Source organism: Macrotis lagotis, chromosome 5 (genome assembly GCF_037893015.1).
Source record: "Macrotis lagotis isolate mMagLag1 chromosome 5, bilby.v1.9.chrom.fasta, whole genome shotgun sequence".
NCBI lineage: Eukaryota > Metazoa > Chordata > Mammalia > Peramelemorphia > Peramelidae > Macrotis > Macrotis lagotis.
The window spans coordinates 269,933,156-269,949,260 of record NC_133662.1 but is presented as its reverse complement, the minus strand read 5'-3'; the positions used below and the strand labels follow the sequence as shown (position 1 = coordinate 269,949,260).

Below are 16,105 nucleotides of genomic sequence, written 5' to 3'. Positions count from 1 at the left end.
TGATGACCAACCACTGATTCAGGCTTGTTATTCCTTGAGACTTCAGGCCTGAGGATTTCTGTGCTCTCTCCTGGCCAGCATGTGCCCAAGTATCCTGAGATCTAACAAAGGCTGACTTTCCTAGGGAGCAAACATTCTCCAAATCTCTAGTCGCTATTTCCTTTCTGAGGATGAAAACAGGCTTCTGGGTCTGCTGGGGATACGTCCATGCTCAGATTTCGGAGAATCTCATCCTGATCATGACCTTGAATAATCAGATATCCTGTTTTCCACCTTCACCCCCTATTCTGAATGAAAGTGTAGCCAGGCAAGGCATGCAAAGGGGATAAGAAGAAAACATCTCTTAGAGGCTCAGATTGGCATTATCATTTCTACACTGGGTGAAAGCATCATCTGTTCTGTAATTTGTTCAACAGGGTAAGATTTTGAAAAAAACCTAGTTGACTGCTTTGGCCTGAGCTCCAGCCTCCCACTTGCCCGCCTCCCCCTGTTTGCTCATCTCCAGGGGCAAAGGTAGATGCATTTCTCCTGGCTGCGCTGCTCCCGGCTCTAGGCCTCGGCCCTTCGTGGCAGTCCCTAGCCGCATTGGCCTCTTTCCTTGGTGACTTTCTCTTTGGGAGAAAGCAGACAATTTTCATTTTGCAGCCTGTGAAGCCATTCCCGGGTCAAGTCACACACATAAGGAGACATTCCAGAATGCCCCCACAGGCTCGATGTTGCTGTTGTTTTGTTTTACTTTTGAATCACTCAGTGAGAAAAGACTCATATAAATTTGAAACTCAAGGAAGGGAGCAAAGAAAAGGAAAACTTAGCAGCAAATCTCAACCTTGAAAAAACTTTATTAAAAGTGGTTTTTTAAATTTATTTTTAATTTCAGTTTTGATTTGCAGAAAGGAATATTTTAAATGAACTTTTAGTTCTTGCCTCCCCTGTACCCCATCGCTAAATAAAAGTGACCTCTATTAATCCTCTCCAGAATAAAAAACACAGGAATCCTCACTTATTTTCACCTGTAAGATCTTTCCAAAGATATTCTTTACATAAGAAAGGGGAAGGTTCTTTTTTGCAACAGGAGAAGTTCCCTCATAGGATTGTTTTTCCTTGGATAGCAACATTTGAGTGAGGCCCAAGAATACTGGTAGACAGATTTTGGTATCAGCATGGCCACCTAGGTCTATCATTCCTAGTGCCAAGGGTGCTAGAAGGGGGAAGACGAAGACCTCCCCACATTCACTCAGTCTGCCCTGATCTTTTAGAAACACAGCACTGATATATTGACTCTACTTTTCGGACTTGCTCCTTTGAATATGCGTCTTCTTCCTGACCTGAGTGCAGACTCCACTCAGCTGTTAGGCTTCCCCCTTTCCTCTCAAAAGAAATAATTGGAAGTCATCCCCTGGCAGTGCCCTAGTCTTTTGGACAAGATGGTAAGAGGTACAACAGCCATCAAGGCAGTCTGGGTTAGGAAATTCTACAGGTGCTATTTGGGGAAAGAGTGGAGATGCCCCCAGTTTCACTATGCTCATTTTGGACCCACTTGATTGAAATTCCAACAGGAGAGTTTTCCTTAATGATGTGGAGAATACCCAGATACCCTGTCACTGCCGAACATGTATGAATTACTTGCATCTCTTCAAGGCCAGGTATCATGAGTATCTGCTCTCCTGATTTTCTCAGAACAATTTCACACACACACACACACACACACACACACACACACACACACACACACACACTCCCTCCCCAAACCTTTGGAATTTTCCTGTTGGGAAAGATCTAGCTGATGGTTCAAACAGACCCATTAATTCGGGTCCCCTTACACTTTGGAAATCTGGCAAGAGAAGAAACATCAGTGTAAAGCATGGGCCTCTACTTTGGCCATTTCCTGCATTTTTTTTTTTCTTCTAGAAACCTAAGTTTAGTTTTCCAAACCATCAGTTCACCCAGAGTTTTAGATGGATAGAAACACACAGAATGCTTCATCAAAATTAGAAGTCAGATTCCTGGTCTTAGCAAATTATTGGTGAAAATAATGAAATCTTGTTTCTCATAATTGTTAGCAGTAAATACTCAGTTTCAAGAGGAAGGAGATTTTAGAAAAGTGACCCATCCACATTGAATCTTTGGCTTCCGAGGTCAGTGTAGACTTCGGGCTACGATTAGATAATTTAGACCAAGCAAACCAAACCACTCTGGCTTGAAATACTATGCAAACTGGTCCCCTCACACTAGGGAACATCCTGACTGATTGATATTTTAAGTTTCTACCCTTTATTTATGTGTGCATGTGTGTGTGTGTGTAAGTGTGACTGTTGAAGAGACACAACTTTTCAGAATTTTCTATCTCTAATTCTCTGAAATAAGGAAAAGACAAAATAAAGGAAAAGGCATATGCTAACTAAATGGGTTAAATGCATCCCAAAGATGACACAAAGATCCTCTTACTGATATTTTCAGTGGGGGGTGAGGGGCTGGGAGGGGGGAAGGGAGAGGAGATTGTTGGTAATGAAGCTAAACAGGTAGGATTTTCTCTTAAATGTATCTTCATTTCTATTTTACAGTTGGCTCCCTAGAGATCCGAAAGGGCATTGTTTTTCAATGAAATTCTAAACTTTCCAGCTAAATTCCTTCATTAGGCGAATGGCTCCTAGTATTTACTTTCCATGGGTTTTTTTTTTTACTGGGACAATCATAATTATAATTCTGTTGACATTATACTTAAGCAGCGGGGGAGGGGTGCCTGTGTGTTTAACCCCCCCAACAATGAGACCTTTCATGCGCCTGTTCTTCCTTCTGATGTCCCGTACCACACGCTACACGAAGACTAGTCAAAGGAGAACAGATAAAGGGAATTAACGAATGGCGGCTCATATATAATTTTGGCAACAACCAAAGGCCAGAGTTAGTCTATTTCACCATTGTTGTGTTTCTGTCTTCAGCCAATCTAAACTTGCTTTCCCTGAGAAATCATGTGTTGGGGACATTTTACATCTGCTTTGGACAAAGCAGAAGATTCCCATAAGTTGATTGGTCTTTGTTCAAATATTTGGTTCTGTTTCCTCGAAAATACAACCCACAGAAAAGCTTTACGATCTCCAAAGCCGTTATACAAAAGTGGCTTCTCTCGGTCACAGCAAAAATGAGCTCCTGGTCCGAGCTAAGTGCCAGCAAGGCAGAGGGCTTCCCCGGAGCAAAGGAGGTCCCCCTGGACAGGTAGATATGAGAGGACTAACAGCATCATCATCTCCAATGACCCTGAGCTAACTCTGTCTTCTCTGAGAGGTCATGAGACTCAGATTGGCCTTAAGCAACTCTCAGAGGAGATTTTAGAACTCTAAGAAATGGGAAGGTTTGAAACTTACAATAAAAACAATAAAAATTTGTATTTTGTCCTGGTGCTATTGATTCTGATGCTGGTGCCCGCTTCTCTCCACATGTCCGTTTGGAAAGGACAATGAGGCATCTATGCCTTCATTGACAGACGTTCTCAGGAAGAATCTTGGAGGTGCCCTTCAACAGAAAAAAGCAACGGCCAACCTACACCATCTCTCTGCAAAGAGAGCCGGTGTCCTTTCCCTTTCTTGCTCTATTCTCTCTGTCCCATCAGTCGCCCAGGCTCATCCTCGATTTCACCAGACCAGTCGGTCCTCACTCTCCAACTTGGTCTTTTTCTAAATCTAGAACGTTGCAATCTGTCTCTCTTCTGTATCAGACACAAGACGATGGGAGGATTATGACCACAAGAAACAATCAGTGATGAGCCTCCCAAACCTTATCAGTTTATGGAGGAAGCAAACGACAAGGTAAGATTTTTGCTGTCCAATGGAGATCCTGTTTAGAGTCTGTGACCACTGTCTGTATGTATCTTTAGCATATAGAGACTCTGGACTGATCTCAGTCTGATACAACGCACACACAGACACATGTGTAGAAACATGTATACATGGGCTCACACACATTTGCACATGTATGAGGGTGTATTCCTATGCCGGCCACACTCTGTCCTTTGACCCAGAACACTTCCTTTCAATGTAGACCGAAAAGAGAAAAATACATTGAGAGCTAACTAAGCTAAGGGCAGCAGAGGGAAGAAGGAAAGCGGGGCAAACTCAGAAGAAATCCGACAAGGTTCCTGGGAAGGTAAGCCAAGCAGCCTGCTTCTTTGAGCCCTTCCTGGCCATGGGCCTGGATCTGGGAGGCTGGGAGGCTGGGAGGCTGGGAGGCTGGGAGGCTGGGAGGCTGGGAGTCTGGGAGGCTGGGAGGCTGGGAGGCTGGGAGGCTGGGAGGTTGGGAGGCTGGGAGGCTGGCTCCTTTTGAACATGACCAGTGCTGATGTTATCTGTATCTGTAAGTGAGTGGGAGCCTGGGCAACAGCAGAAGGCCAACCATCAAGCCCCACACACCCAGCTTGAACTTAGCTCAGAAACAGAAACGATAGTTTTTCCTTCTTTCCTTCTTTCCTTCTTTCTTTCTTTCTTTCTTTCTTTCTTTTCTTTCTTTCTTTCTTTCCTTTCTTTCTTTCTTTCTTTCTTTCTTTCTTTCTTTCTTTCTTTCTTTCTTTCTTTCTTTCTTTCTTTCCTTTCTTTCTTTCTTTCCTTTCTTTCTTTCTTTCTGTTTTTTTTTAATGAAGCCCTGGCACAGAACTGATTGTGAACTTAGGGCCGGGTTTGTGAAGTGCACCCCTCCAGGAGGGGCCCAAGGGGATCAACGAAATCCCTCTAAGCCAACTTGATCTGAGCTGCCTCTTCAGGGCCCTGGGAGGCTGTGGGACAAACAGCAGCTGTTGTTCATCTTTGCTGTCATTGGGCTCTGCTGGTTGTGTCCTCTTATACACAACTCCCCCCCCCCCCCCCCGAAAGAAAAACACTCCTGTTTGTATAAGAAATGCCTTCTGGCTCTGGGAAGTTCTGTCCCTTTCCTCCATCTGGGGGGTGCCTCCTTCCTCCCAACACCAGCCGGCATCCGTGGGGCAAAAGGCAAAGCACCAGGGCCTGTGCTTGCCAGTTTGATGCCCCTGCTCTGCCTTCCCTGGTTCGCCCTCATCTCTTTTGTTCTCGCAGGAGGGAAACAGAAGCAGAAATTTCTCCCCCCCCCCCCCCCAGGTTTTGGACAAAGCCAAAAAAGTGTGTTGTCACAGCCACAAGTAAGTGGCCTTAGCGGCAGGGCCCAACTCCTCACCCTCGGGTTGGGTCACCCAAGCCACCTGAGCCTTGCCTGTCCCCCTCGAGAGGGGCCCCGGCCTGCGCCCTTCCAGGAGAAGAAGCCTCCCTTCGGGGGCCAGCCCGGGCCGCCCGGGCCTGGGACCCACGGGGAGCAGGAGAGGTGGAGGGGAGAAGGCAAGAAGCAGGGACCTACCCCGTGAGCAGCTGGGCTTCTCGGGCGCCTCGGGGGCTGAGTTAGTGAGACGCCGACATGGACCAGGCGCCCTCCATCCTCCACACGGAAAAGGCGTAACTGAGCCTCTCGTGGGCCACGTAGCTGCAGCTGGTCATCTTATTGTCCATCTCGTCGCTCTGCAGCACCTGGTAGAGAAAGTCTATGTACCTGGCGGCCAGCTTCAGGGTCTGGATCTTGCTGAGCTTGTCCGAGGGCAGCGTGGGGATGATCTTGCGCAGGGCCGCGAAGGCTTCGTTGAGGGACTGCGTCCTCTGCCTCTCCCGGACGTTGGCCAGGATCCGCTGGCTCTGCAGCTCCTCGTAGGACTGCGCGCTGGGGCTGCCCTTCTTCCCCCGCTTGCCCGGGGTGGGGCTGCCATCTTCGCTGGATTTCTTGCTGTACCTCCTCTTCCTGCCAAACCTCTTGGGCTGCCTCTCCAGCTCTTCCTCGCTGGTGCCCAGGCTGTCCACGGGGGAGACCGGAGAACTGGAGCCCTCCTCCATTCTGGCTGCGGGGAGGCGAGGGGAAGGAGGAAGGGAGCCCTTAGCCCAAGTCCTCACTGGACGCCTCTCTCTCTCTCTCTCTCTCTCTCTCTCTCTCTCTCTCTCTCTCTCTCTCTCCCTCCCTCCTTCCGTGTGTGTGTGTGTGAGGGTGAGGGTGAGGGTGAGGGTGTGCGCGGTGGGAGCGCGCGTGGAAGCCTCAGTGGCTCGGAAATTCCTGGGACGGATCCTTTTGGAAAAACAGCAGTTTTGCTGACCCGACGTTTTCCGAGTTTCTCGAAAGTCTCTTATTTCAAGGACGGCTTGTGCAGAATTGAGGGCTTTGGGAGAGGAAGTTATTCTAACTTTTTTGGAAACTGTAGCTGGGCTCCGCTGCTAAATAGTTGTCAGAAGTGAGGGAGGTGCGGAGGCCGCCGCTGATTGGCCGCCGGCTCCAGGGGGAGGAAAGCCAGTTTCTTTTCTTTCTCTCCTTCCCCCCTCCCTCCCCCCCTCCCCGCTCCAACTTTCACAGTTTTGGGTTACACGGAGCCGAAATCCGGGCAAGGCACCTCCCGAGGCGAGCCGCGGCTCTCCCCGCCCGGCCCCGGCCCGGCTCGGGCTCTCCGGGCTCAGCCTCGGCCGCCTGGGGACCTCCCCCCCAGGCCGCCCCTCGGCCGCTTTGTTCGCTGGCTCGGCCCCTGGGAAGCCGGGGCGGCCCGCGGGGCTGCGCGCCCCTGCCCTCCCCGGGGCCGCTCCCCCACGCTCCCGGGCCCGACCCGGGCAGCGCCGTCGGGGCCGAACCGGCCCTGGCCCGCTGAGGCCCCGCGCTCGCACCCGCCTCCCGTGGGGAGCCCCAGCGGGCGCCGGCCGGCTGAGCCTAGGAGAGCTCGGGAAAGGGAGAGGGGGCGAGGAAGCGGGCAGGAGAGACGGGGGCAGAGAAAGGGGAGAGCTGGGGGAAGGAGGCAGAAGGCAGAGGGGAAGAGAGGAGAGAAGAGTCAGCGGGCAGAGGAGAAAGAAGGTGGCAAGGGAGAGATGGGACCGGAGGGCGAGACCCAGAGAAGACAGGGAAGAGGAGAGAAGCCTCAGGGAGGAGGAAAGAGGACTCCAGTGCCCCACGTCCTGACCCCCGCTCCCCAAACACTGACCCCTGTCCCCCCGCCCAAGGGGCCAGTTCCCCCCCTCCCACCCCAAATCAATCTCAGTTTCTGAGAGCTCTGGAGGTGAAGACATTCACCGGTCACTTAGGAGGAAGGACTTGTCAAGAGAGCAGAGGTTCTGGAAGAGTCCTTTGTAGATTCCTCTAGCCCTCTCCCGACTCCCAAGAGCAAGGACAACCCTAGCCACCTAAGGGAAACGACTTAGTCCAGTCGGCAGCCTGGCCCCAACGGCTAGGCAGCACCGCCAGCACCCGTCACACAAATGGAAGCGCCCTCTGTCTCTGTGAACTTTTCCTTCCTGGCCCCGGGCTGAAGATGCCCATGGCAATGGCTGGTTGTAAAACTCACAGAGTCTAACAGTCCACCGCTGGCCCTGGAATGCTTTCGTTCGCAAACTTTGCTGCGTTTCTCAAGAAACCAGCAAAAACCCCAAATCAGGGGGACAGGCCACAGAAAAGGGAAAGGGGGGGGCTGTGGTGGCAGCAAAGTTGCCCCAGGTTTGCGTGGGTTTGACTACCTTGCCTGCAGCTTTCCCCAGGGGCCTTGCAGTCCTGCCCCATCACCTTCCAGGGAAAGCGGGGAAATGACTTTGGGGAGACGGGGAGCCTGGCGACCCTCAAGGCCTCTTTCCCTCGTCAGGGGCTTTCCTGGGGATCACGTCCGACCCTCTTTCCCCCATTTTAAAGCCTGATCTACGGTTGTGGATGGGTTTTCTCTGAGGATCCGAAGGTGTCACTTGGGGGGAAGGGGGGGCTGTTTGATTGGCCAGAACCTGGGAGGACAAGGCAACTGTGCCAGTCCAGAGAGTCCAAAGAAACAGCCGCTTTCGGGGTTCTCCGCTCCCTCTGGGCCGAGGTCTAGCTCTCCAGAGGAACACAGCGCTAGCAAACGAATTTGCTGGAAGGAAAAGAGAGCTTGGATCCGGGTCTCGCTGGAGATCTCACCCCCATTTGGCTAGTTGGCGTCAGCGCCAGCTAGAGCCGCTGCCACAGCCGGGAAGGGAGGGTTGCTAGCTCCTCTCTCACTTGTGCAGCGCTTATTCCACATGTGGACCCCAAAGTTGCCGGAGCCGTTTGAAGTGGTTCAGTGTGATTTCTTTGTTTCACAGTTAGCTTTGGGCTCGAGGACTGGAGGTAGTTTTATAGCTTTGATGCCTTTGAAAATATTCCCAGGTGACCAGGTCTCAATTAGCCATTTCCCTAGTGCAGAACTGTCAAAGAAACCAGGCTGATCAAGGGAAAGGGCTGCGCCGTTTGATTGGAACTGAAAACCCCACTCAGAATCACCCGAAAATGATGTGGGAGCTATTTCCCCCCTCTCTGTTCCCATCCCCACTCTCAGGAGCCAGTATCTCACCAAAGAGCACGGTGGGCAGACCCGGGACAAAAGGTCAGCAACCTTTCTCAGCCAACTAGAGAGCTCGCTTTCCTTTGCCTTTTGGCTTTTTTCTTTCTCTCCCCCTCCCTTCCAACTCTCTCCCTTTGTTTCAGTCTAAAAAGAAGAGGGGACCCCAGAGCACAACTGCTGGAGCGAAATCACCGGGTAACAGTCTGTTTCCGAAGAGACAGGACTACAGAGCTTGTGATGGGAACTCCTAATTATTTTCAGATTGGATGGAACTTTCCAGGGACTTCCAATCCTTTATTTCTTTGAGCAGGGCCTCAGTTTCCCCAGCCTAGAAAAAAATTAAAACTGTGTCCCTTGCAACATCAGACACTAAAATAATAAATATTTAAGAAGTGCTGGATGAATGAACGAATCTTGTTTTGGAAAAGGAAATTTAGGAATATTTTATATTTATATATAGATAATATATACATATTATATGCAATTTTTTATTCATATATATGTAAATATAATAACTACTGCTTGGAGTTGGAAGTCCATTCTTCCTCATTTAGTTTACATTGAGGGTCAGCCCCCAGACTAGCCTCACTTTTCTCATCTGTACAATGGAGATAAGGAATGCAACTATCACATTGAAGCTTGAGGGCGAGTTAAGTGGAGAAAACACTTCGCAGGCTTTAGAACCCTATGTCAGTGGTGACTGTGAGCTGGGGATTGGGTGTTCCCTTACTAGCTTTGGAATGAATGACCGAAGTCAAGGAATTCCTGAGGACTACAGAGGCTGCTTTCCACACCATGCTTTGGCCCCTTCTAACTCTCCCTACACTCAGGGTCAAAGGAAGAGCGCTCCCCGTCTCCACAGTCTCCTCCTCTTTCTCCTTTCCCCTCCTCCACCTCTCTCTTCCTTCTCTTTCCTCTCCCCCTCCTGCTTCCTCCTGCCCCCTTCTCCTCTCCTCCTCCCTCCTCCCCCAAACTATGAAGCACCAAAAAGGTTATTTACAAGCGGGCTGTTTTTCAGAGTCCTCTTTTTTATAGCAGGGACAGTTCATCATTGAGTTTAATGGCAAAGCTGCTTTGCTGGAAAAGCCTAGTGACAGAGGTCCTTTAGGGAACAGCCCCTCCTGCCCCCGCCCCATGTCTGGACTTCTTGAGCTGTTAATGGAGCCCTGAGAGCTGAGAGGTGCTCGCCATAGACCTCCAGAAAGGAACCTGGAGCCCATATCTTGAACAAGGCTCAACCTCCCTGTGCAAAACCAGGATGGGCTATGCTCTGGGGGTAGGAGGGGGTGCTCACCGATTTGTAGTTGTGATTTGGGGACTCCTGAAAGCCCTTGGGAGTTTAGCATTCATGAGGAGAGGAGAGGAACTTGGACTTTAGGGTGCCAAAATCCGAGCTCCTTCATGTCTCTACTGCTTCCTTCCTTTCCTGAGCCACCCTGGATAAACTTGCTTGGCCTCTCTGGGCATCATCTGGAAAATGAAGGGAGTTGCATTAGATGTACTCTGAGGAGCTCCCATTCTAAACTATGGTCCTAAATCCCTCTGATGGATCCTGGATACTTTTACAGTCAGTGGAAACATGAAAAAGGCAGGAAAAGTGATGACTATTCCTTGAATGCTGTATATTCACCATTAAGTCTTTAAAGAGAAATGGGAATGTTCCATCTGGGGAAAATGTGCAGGATTCTGCCATCCAAATTCCATCAACTATTTATATATTTTGTTGGAAGAGCAGAGGAGCTTTGTATGGATTATTACTATCCTCCAAGTTCTTCCTGAGGTCAATGAATGCGTGTTATCTCAATCGAGATTCCACCATAAATATTTCATCATGAGACACCTACTGTGTGCTAAAGGTCAGCGATACAGCATCCTTGACTTAAAGAAGTTTCTATTATAATTGGAGGGAGGGGAAAACATTGATGTAAATAGATACCTAAAAGATAAAGGATGGAATTTACACTTAGAGGGGAAGGAGAAGGTACCAACATTTAGGGAAATGGCAGAAGTGAAGATCTGGGGTCTAATGGCCAGTTTTCTGCTTCAGTCAGTATTCCATGGAAAGTTGGATCCATTTAGAAAATGCCTACAGATAGGTAGCTGTGAAGGGCCTGAAGCTAGGTGTGGTCAGTTAAATTCTTTTTAAAGAAGAGGAAAAAATTGAAGATAAAGTCATTCAAAAGAAAAAATCAATCTCTCAATCTTTGCAGTGACCTGATTAGACATTTTCGTGTACCATCTCTAACTCAAAGTCATAGGAGTCCTTCCCCTCTGAGCTTGTCCCCACGGACCCTGGAGACATCTTGTTTGTAAATAGTTGTTTGGACACTGTCTTCCCCATTCGATGAGAAACTTCTTGACATCTGGGACTGATTTTTGCCCTTTCTTGAACCTTAGTGTCCAGACCAGAGTAGATTCTTGTGTCCGGACCAGAGTGGATGCTTACTAGATTCTTATTGATTTGTTGACTTAAATCCTAAAATTAAAGCACGTTACAGCCATGATCTCATTAAATCCTCATAATATGAGGGATCTACTTCTAGGTAATAGTACCCCTCTTTTAAAAGAAAAGAAACTGGGGCAGCTTAGGTGGTGCAGTGGATAGAGCACCAGCACTGGAGTCAGGAGGACCTGAGTTCAAATCCCGCCTCAGACACTTAATAATTACCTAGCTGTGTGGCCTTGGGCAAGCCACTTCAACCCCATTGCCTTGCAAAAAACCTGAAAAAACAAACAAACAAACAAACAAACAAAGACAAGAAACTGAGACTCAGAGAGATGGGGAGATTTTCCATAGCCATAGGACCAGCATGTCCTGATGACAGGTTTTTGAATCCAGCTCTTCTGACTAGGTAAGAAGGTTCAGTGCTATGGAAAGCATTCCGTGTATCCCCTATTATCTTAGAATCACGGGTGAAGATTGAAACTAGAGATTCTGACTTCTGAGGTACCAGAGGCTGACTATCTAGATGACCCTGAATAATTCATTTCCCTTCTCTCATTTTCAGTTAAATGTAAAATGAGGCTGTTGAAGTAGGCCTTTAACATCCCTGCCAGACTGAAATCTATGATACATGATTCCTTAAGGTAAGGAAATAATATATGAAATATAAATACGTACATATTAACAAGTAGGAAAGGAGTCAGTCACTCGAGTTGCTAGGGAAGTTCCCCTTCCAGTAAAAGGAGGTAGGAAACACTTAGACCATACTCCATTATCTAACTAGTAAAATTGAGCCCAGTCTAGAAGTTCTCAGTTCAAATTTGCCAAGAGAAATAAAAACTTGCAATGTGTTCACCAACTCCCTGTTGTAGCCAGCATTTCTTTCTCTGGGAGCATGAAATGCCTTTCCCTTCGTAGGGCCTTGGTACAGGCTGTTCATTCCTCTGAACCTCTACTGTTCTGTCTTTTTCCACTACTCTTGGAATCCCTAGTTCCCTCGAAGACTCAGTTCAGACATCACCTCCTTGGTGAAAATTCTCCTTATTCCTTCCCCTGGTAATTACTCTTCTCTGCTCTACTCATCTTTGCATTTTTTTGTTGGGGTATTAGTGCAGTTCAGCCCCTCCCTGCTCAGCACAATTAATCACCTGAGACTCATGGCCATCTATCTGTGGGGATTCCTTCCTTGAATGGGTTGAATTAGAATGAGAACCCATTTGATTCCTTCCAGTTCTCCAACTCTCTGGTGATTCTATGTTCTAGGTAGAAGCTGGTCTTCCTCACTTGAAGGTGGAGGCGGGGACTCCAGTTGCTAAGAGAGCTTGGTGTGTGGAGTGTATACTTCTCTGGATGTCTGCACAACTCCCTCCTTCCCCAGAGGAATTTCAGGTCCTTGAGAGGAGGGGCTATTTTCCTGGAGAACTTTACATCATGGGATTGTTGTGAAGCTCCAGGGAGAAGATGTTTCTGAAACATTTCGCAGGTCTTAGAGGGTCGTATAACTTATCTAATCATCTGTTATATGATCATATCCTGAGGTTTTCATTCACAGTTAATCACTTAAAAATTGAAAGAGAATTAATAGTGGAAGGAAATGATCTTTTGAAGCTACCATATGCCACATGATTGTTGATGGAGTGCCTCCTTCTGGCCATGTATCACAAAAATGCAACTTGGATCTCCTTTCTTTGGAATTGGCCCGTTTTCCTTAGATATCAGCAATCAATTCTCCTTAACAAGAAGAAGAATCTCCACTCCTGGAAGCTCATTGGGTCTGGCCACAAGCAGCCTGAACCAACATCTAGCAGTCAGTTTTCTCTCTATCTTCCCAGTCTGTTTGCTCCATGTTTCCAGTATAACCTGAGCCTAAAGCCTGGAGCATTTTACATAAGAGCCTCCTCCTCGGTGGAGAGAACAAATGAGTCAGTATTTGTACTGGGGCAGAATTAATAGACCAGCTTTGGGCAGGAAAGGCCATCTTTATTGGTGCTCCAAGAGATTACTGTTCCTGGTTCCAGCTTCTTTTCAGGGAGAGAACTGTGAAGAAAGAAGGGGAAAAAAGACTTTGTTAAATGGCAGACGAATAGGAGAAACTTGGTTCCATATCATCTCTCTGATTTCCAGTTTCGCTTTAGGAGACTTTGAAGAATTTTTCTTTGGGTGAGATCTGGGGTTCTGGATCTTGGTTGAGTGAGATCTCACTTTGCTCTCATATGAAGAGCCAATTCACTTAGGCATTTTTGGTATATATGGTCATAGAACTTCTCTGCTTTCTGAAACTATCTTCTTGGATGAATAGATTCATTGGCTTCATCATATTATCTTCTGTGGAACTGGCATTTGATGACAGGAAGTTTAAACCTGAATGTGGAAGCTTGGTTAGTTACACAAGGAAGCAATGGCATGTAGCTTTGAACTTTAAAAAACAATCATGCTCCAAGAGCAGAAATTTCTAGGGAGATAGATAGATGCAATTTCAGACCTGCTTCTCCTTCTCAGAGGTGAACATTTTTGCACTTTTACCATTCCTCCTTAAGAAGAATAAAACTTTTCCTTGGAGAGGAGTGGGCCAGATTCTAGAGATATCTATCAACACCTCCCCTTGAGCTAGCCGTATGCTTCCATACTTCTCCATGCGGACAACACACTCCCAGGCAATGACTCCTGGCTTTTCTCTCCAGTAAGGAATAACTTTGGACTCCCATCATTCTTAGTGTAATTGCAATCTGACATTGCATGGTCTTGACTTATGTCAAGACTCCACTGGACTCTGTTGATTCCACAGGAGAGAGTGAAGCTGGTGTCTTTACACATTTCTGTCTCGCAAATGTCCACTTCATTTTCAAGTCAAGGTATCACCATCTGGATGTCATCGGTCCTCTTCAAAAACAAAGGATGAAAAACAATTGCAACCTACTTTGGCTGCTAATTTGGGGACAAATTGGAAGAAATCCTCACGTGGTACTTTAAAACATCGGATGTAGGAATGAAAGTCCTTCAATCCCAGAGTACAAAAATATTCAGCCATTTCTGGGGAGCTGGAGTGAACAAGAGAATAGAATCACATCCCTACAACTGGATGAGACCACTGAGCATATCAAGCCCAGTTTTCTCCCCTGCCCTTTTCTTTCACTTGAGGAAAACAAGGTCCAAATTAGTTTACAGAACTAGCTCATAGATTTGGATCGGGGAGGACAGGATAGTTTATACTATTCCCTTAGTTAAAATGTGAGAATACCAGGATTCTTGAAAGAAGAGATGGTTCCATTCTTTGTTTCTGTATATCCAGGACCTAGCCCTGTGCTTATCAGTGGACTCAGAATAAATGTTTGTTGATTGATTCATAGATAAATCACCACACTTTACAGAAGAAGAAAGGGAGGCAGAGATGAGGGGATGAGCCACCCAAATTCTTGAGCAGAGAGTTTGTTTCTATGATCCCATAAACACCATTTCAGTGTTAAATCCCTGCTGACGTGGCATTGTTTCTGGGACATCTGAAATACAGTTGTCTCAAGGAAGTCCTGAAGACAAACATGATAATAACATACTTCTCCAGACACCCGAGGCAGGTGACAAAACTATGATTCTCCTTATCTTATGGATTAAAAAATCTGGAGTTCAGAAAATTGTCACTTGTTCAGGGTCATGTAGCAAGGAAGAGTTGTTGCTAATTCAATTGTGTTTAACTCTCTGTGACCCCCTTTGGGGTTTTCTTGGAAAAGATACTGGAGTGGTTGGCTATTTCTTTCTCTAACTCATTTTACAGATGAGGAAACTAAGGTAAACAGGGTTAAGTGACTTGTCCAGCATCACACAGCTAGTAAGGATCTGAGGCTACACTTGAAAGTTGGCCATCTGCATATCATAGGATGATATAACAAGAGTGAGGAGGATCCTGCAGATCATCTGGTTCCATAACCCTCCCACTTTATAGAGGAAAAATATGAAAGCCCATCTGAGGCTGGATTTGAACTCAGAGAGATGAGTCTTCCTGACTCCAGGCCCAGAACGCTATCCACCGTACCAGCAAGCTGCCCTGGTGGGAAATGTTAAAAGGAATCAGTTCAAATCTGGATTTCAAATCTGATCTGTTTTCCATGCCATTTCTCCTGTAATGCAGAGGTAAGTCCCCATTTCCCTCAACCAATTAACAATAATTATAAGAAAAAGAACATCAGACCATATTTCATAGAACATATACAGAACTGGAGAGAGACAGAATAGTACAGTGAGAGAGCACACTGGGAGAAACCTCGGAGGCCATCTAATACAAACCCTTCATTTTACACATGAGGAAACTGAGTTCCAGAAAATTTAAGTGACTTGCTTGAGTTTATCACATGACACCAGAAGTGAGCCAGTACTCTTTTGACTGAGAACCAGCCTATCTGGGAATGAAAAGACCAGGCTCTATTGAAGCTTTACCACTGAATACACTGTGTGATCTTGGACAAGTCCTTTCCTTTCAGCTTCCTCCTTATTAAATGATGGGAGTTGGCTAGATGACATCTGAAGTATACTCCAATGATTCTAAGATGATAAATGCACTGTACAAAAAGGACATGACAGCATCACTTGAATTGCATGCATTCATGACCTTGAATGAGTCCCTTCATTCTCTGGGCTTTGTTTTTATCCTCTATAAAGTGGTGGTGGGGACTATGGAACCAAATGGCCTGAAGGTTCCTTCTCACTCTTGCTCTGTCATCCTATGATACTCAGATGACCTTTCAAGTCACTTTCAGTTCTGAATCCAGTAATTTAGGAGTATACTTTGGCTGATCACAGGAAAGGAGGAGATGGCCACCCAATGAGCATGTTTTGAAGGGAAGCCAAGGACTCCCCTCCTGCCATATATCTCCTCTTTCCATGACACCATCTTCCCCTCCTACCTGGATGGAGATTCTCACCATTTGTCTCAGTCTCCTGGTTAAGACAACAAAGTCAGAGTCATTGTCTTTAAAAAGCATGTCCCCTTGTTGGGATGTCAATCACCAAAGGATGTTGGGGGTAAAGAGCTAATAAACTTTTATTGAGGACCATTCTACATCAGAACCTTCCTGGCCAGTGCCTGACCTTTGTGAGACACTGTCTTCTTCTCTCTTCCTGATTTCTTCCCTCATTCCTCTTGTGCTTTTTTGTCCTCCCCAAAGGCAGTGTGATATAGTGGGAAAAATTTTGGTCTGGGAGTTAGAAGCTCCAGGGTCTAGTTCATAGTCTGCTTCCAACTATATTATGTTACTCTGAGCAAGTCACAACGTCTTTGATCTTCAGTTTCTTTCTCAGCAACATAGGGATTA

General features: G+C 47.0%; 1 protein-coding gene and 1 long non-coding RNA gene across 3 annotated transcripts in view; one reads left to right on the top strand and one right to left on the bottom strand.

The window, feature by feature from the left end:
• The window catches only part of TWIST2 (twist family bHLH transcription factor 2), a 70,969-nt gene extending 64,759 nt beyond the window's left edge, over nt 1–6,210 (bottom strand). Inside the window, exon 1 of the mRNA XM_074189837.1 lies at nt 5,356–6,210. Within this exon, the coding sequence (XP_074045938.1) occupies nt 5,397–5,879 (483 nt within the window). The 5' untranslated portion in view covers nt 5,880–6,210 and the 3' untranslated portion in view covers nt 5,356–5,396. The remainder of the gene's footprint in view (nt 1–5,355) is intronic.
• LOC141489131 (uncharacterized) overlaps nt 3,505–16,105 on the top strand; it is a 129,956-nt gene continuing 117,355 nt past the window's right edge. The window contains exons 1-3 of one of the 2 annotated variants that reach the window (XR_012468904.1): nt 3,508–3,803; nt 4,036–4,140; nt 8,503–8,754. This is a non-coding gene — a long non-coding RNA (uncharacterized LOC141489131). Of the gene's footprint in view, nt 3,804–4,035; nt 4,141–8,502; nt 8,755–16,105 lie in introns of those variants that run through there. The other variant, XR_012468905.1, reaches the window with a different exon arrangement.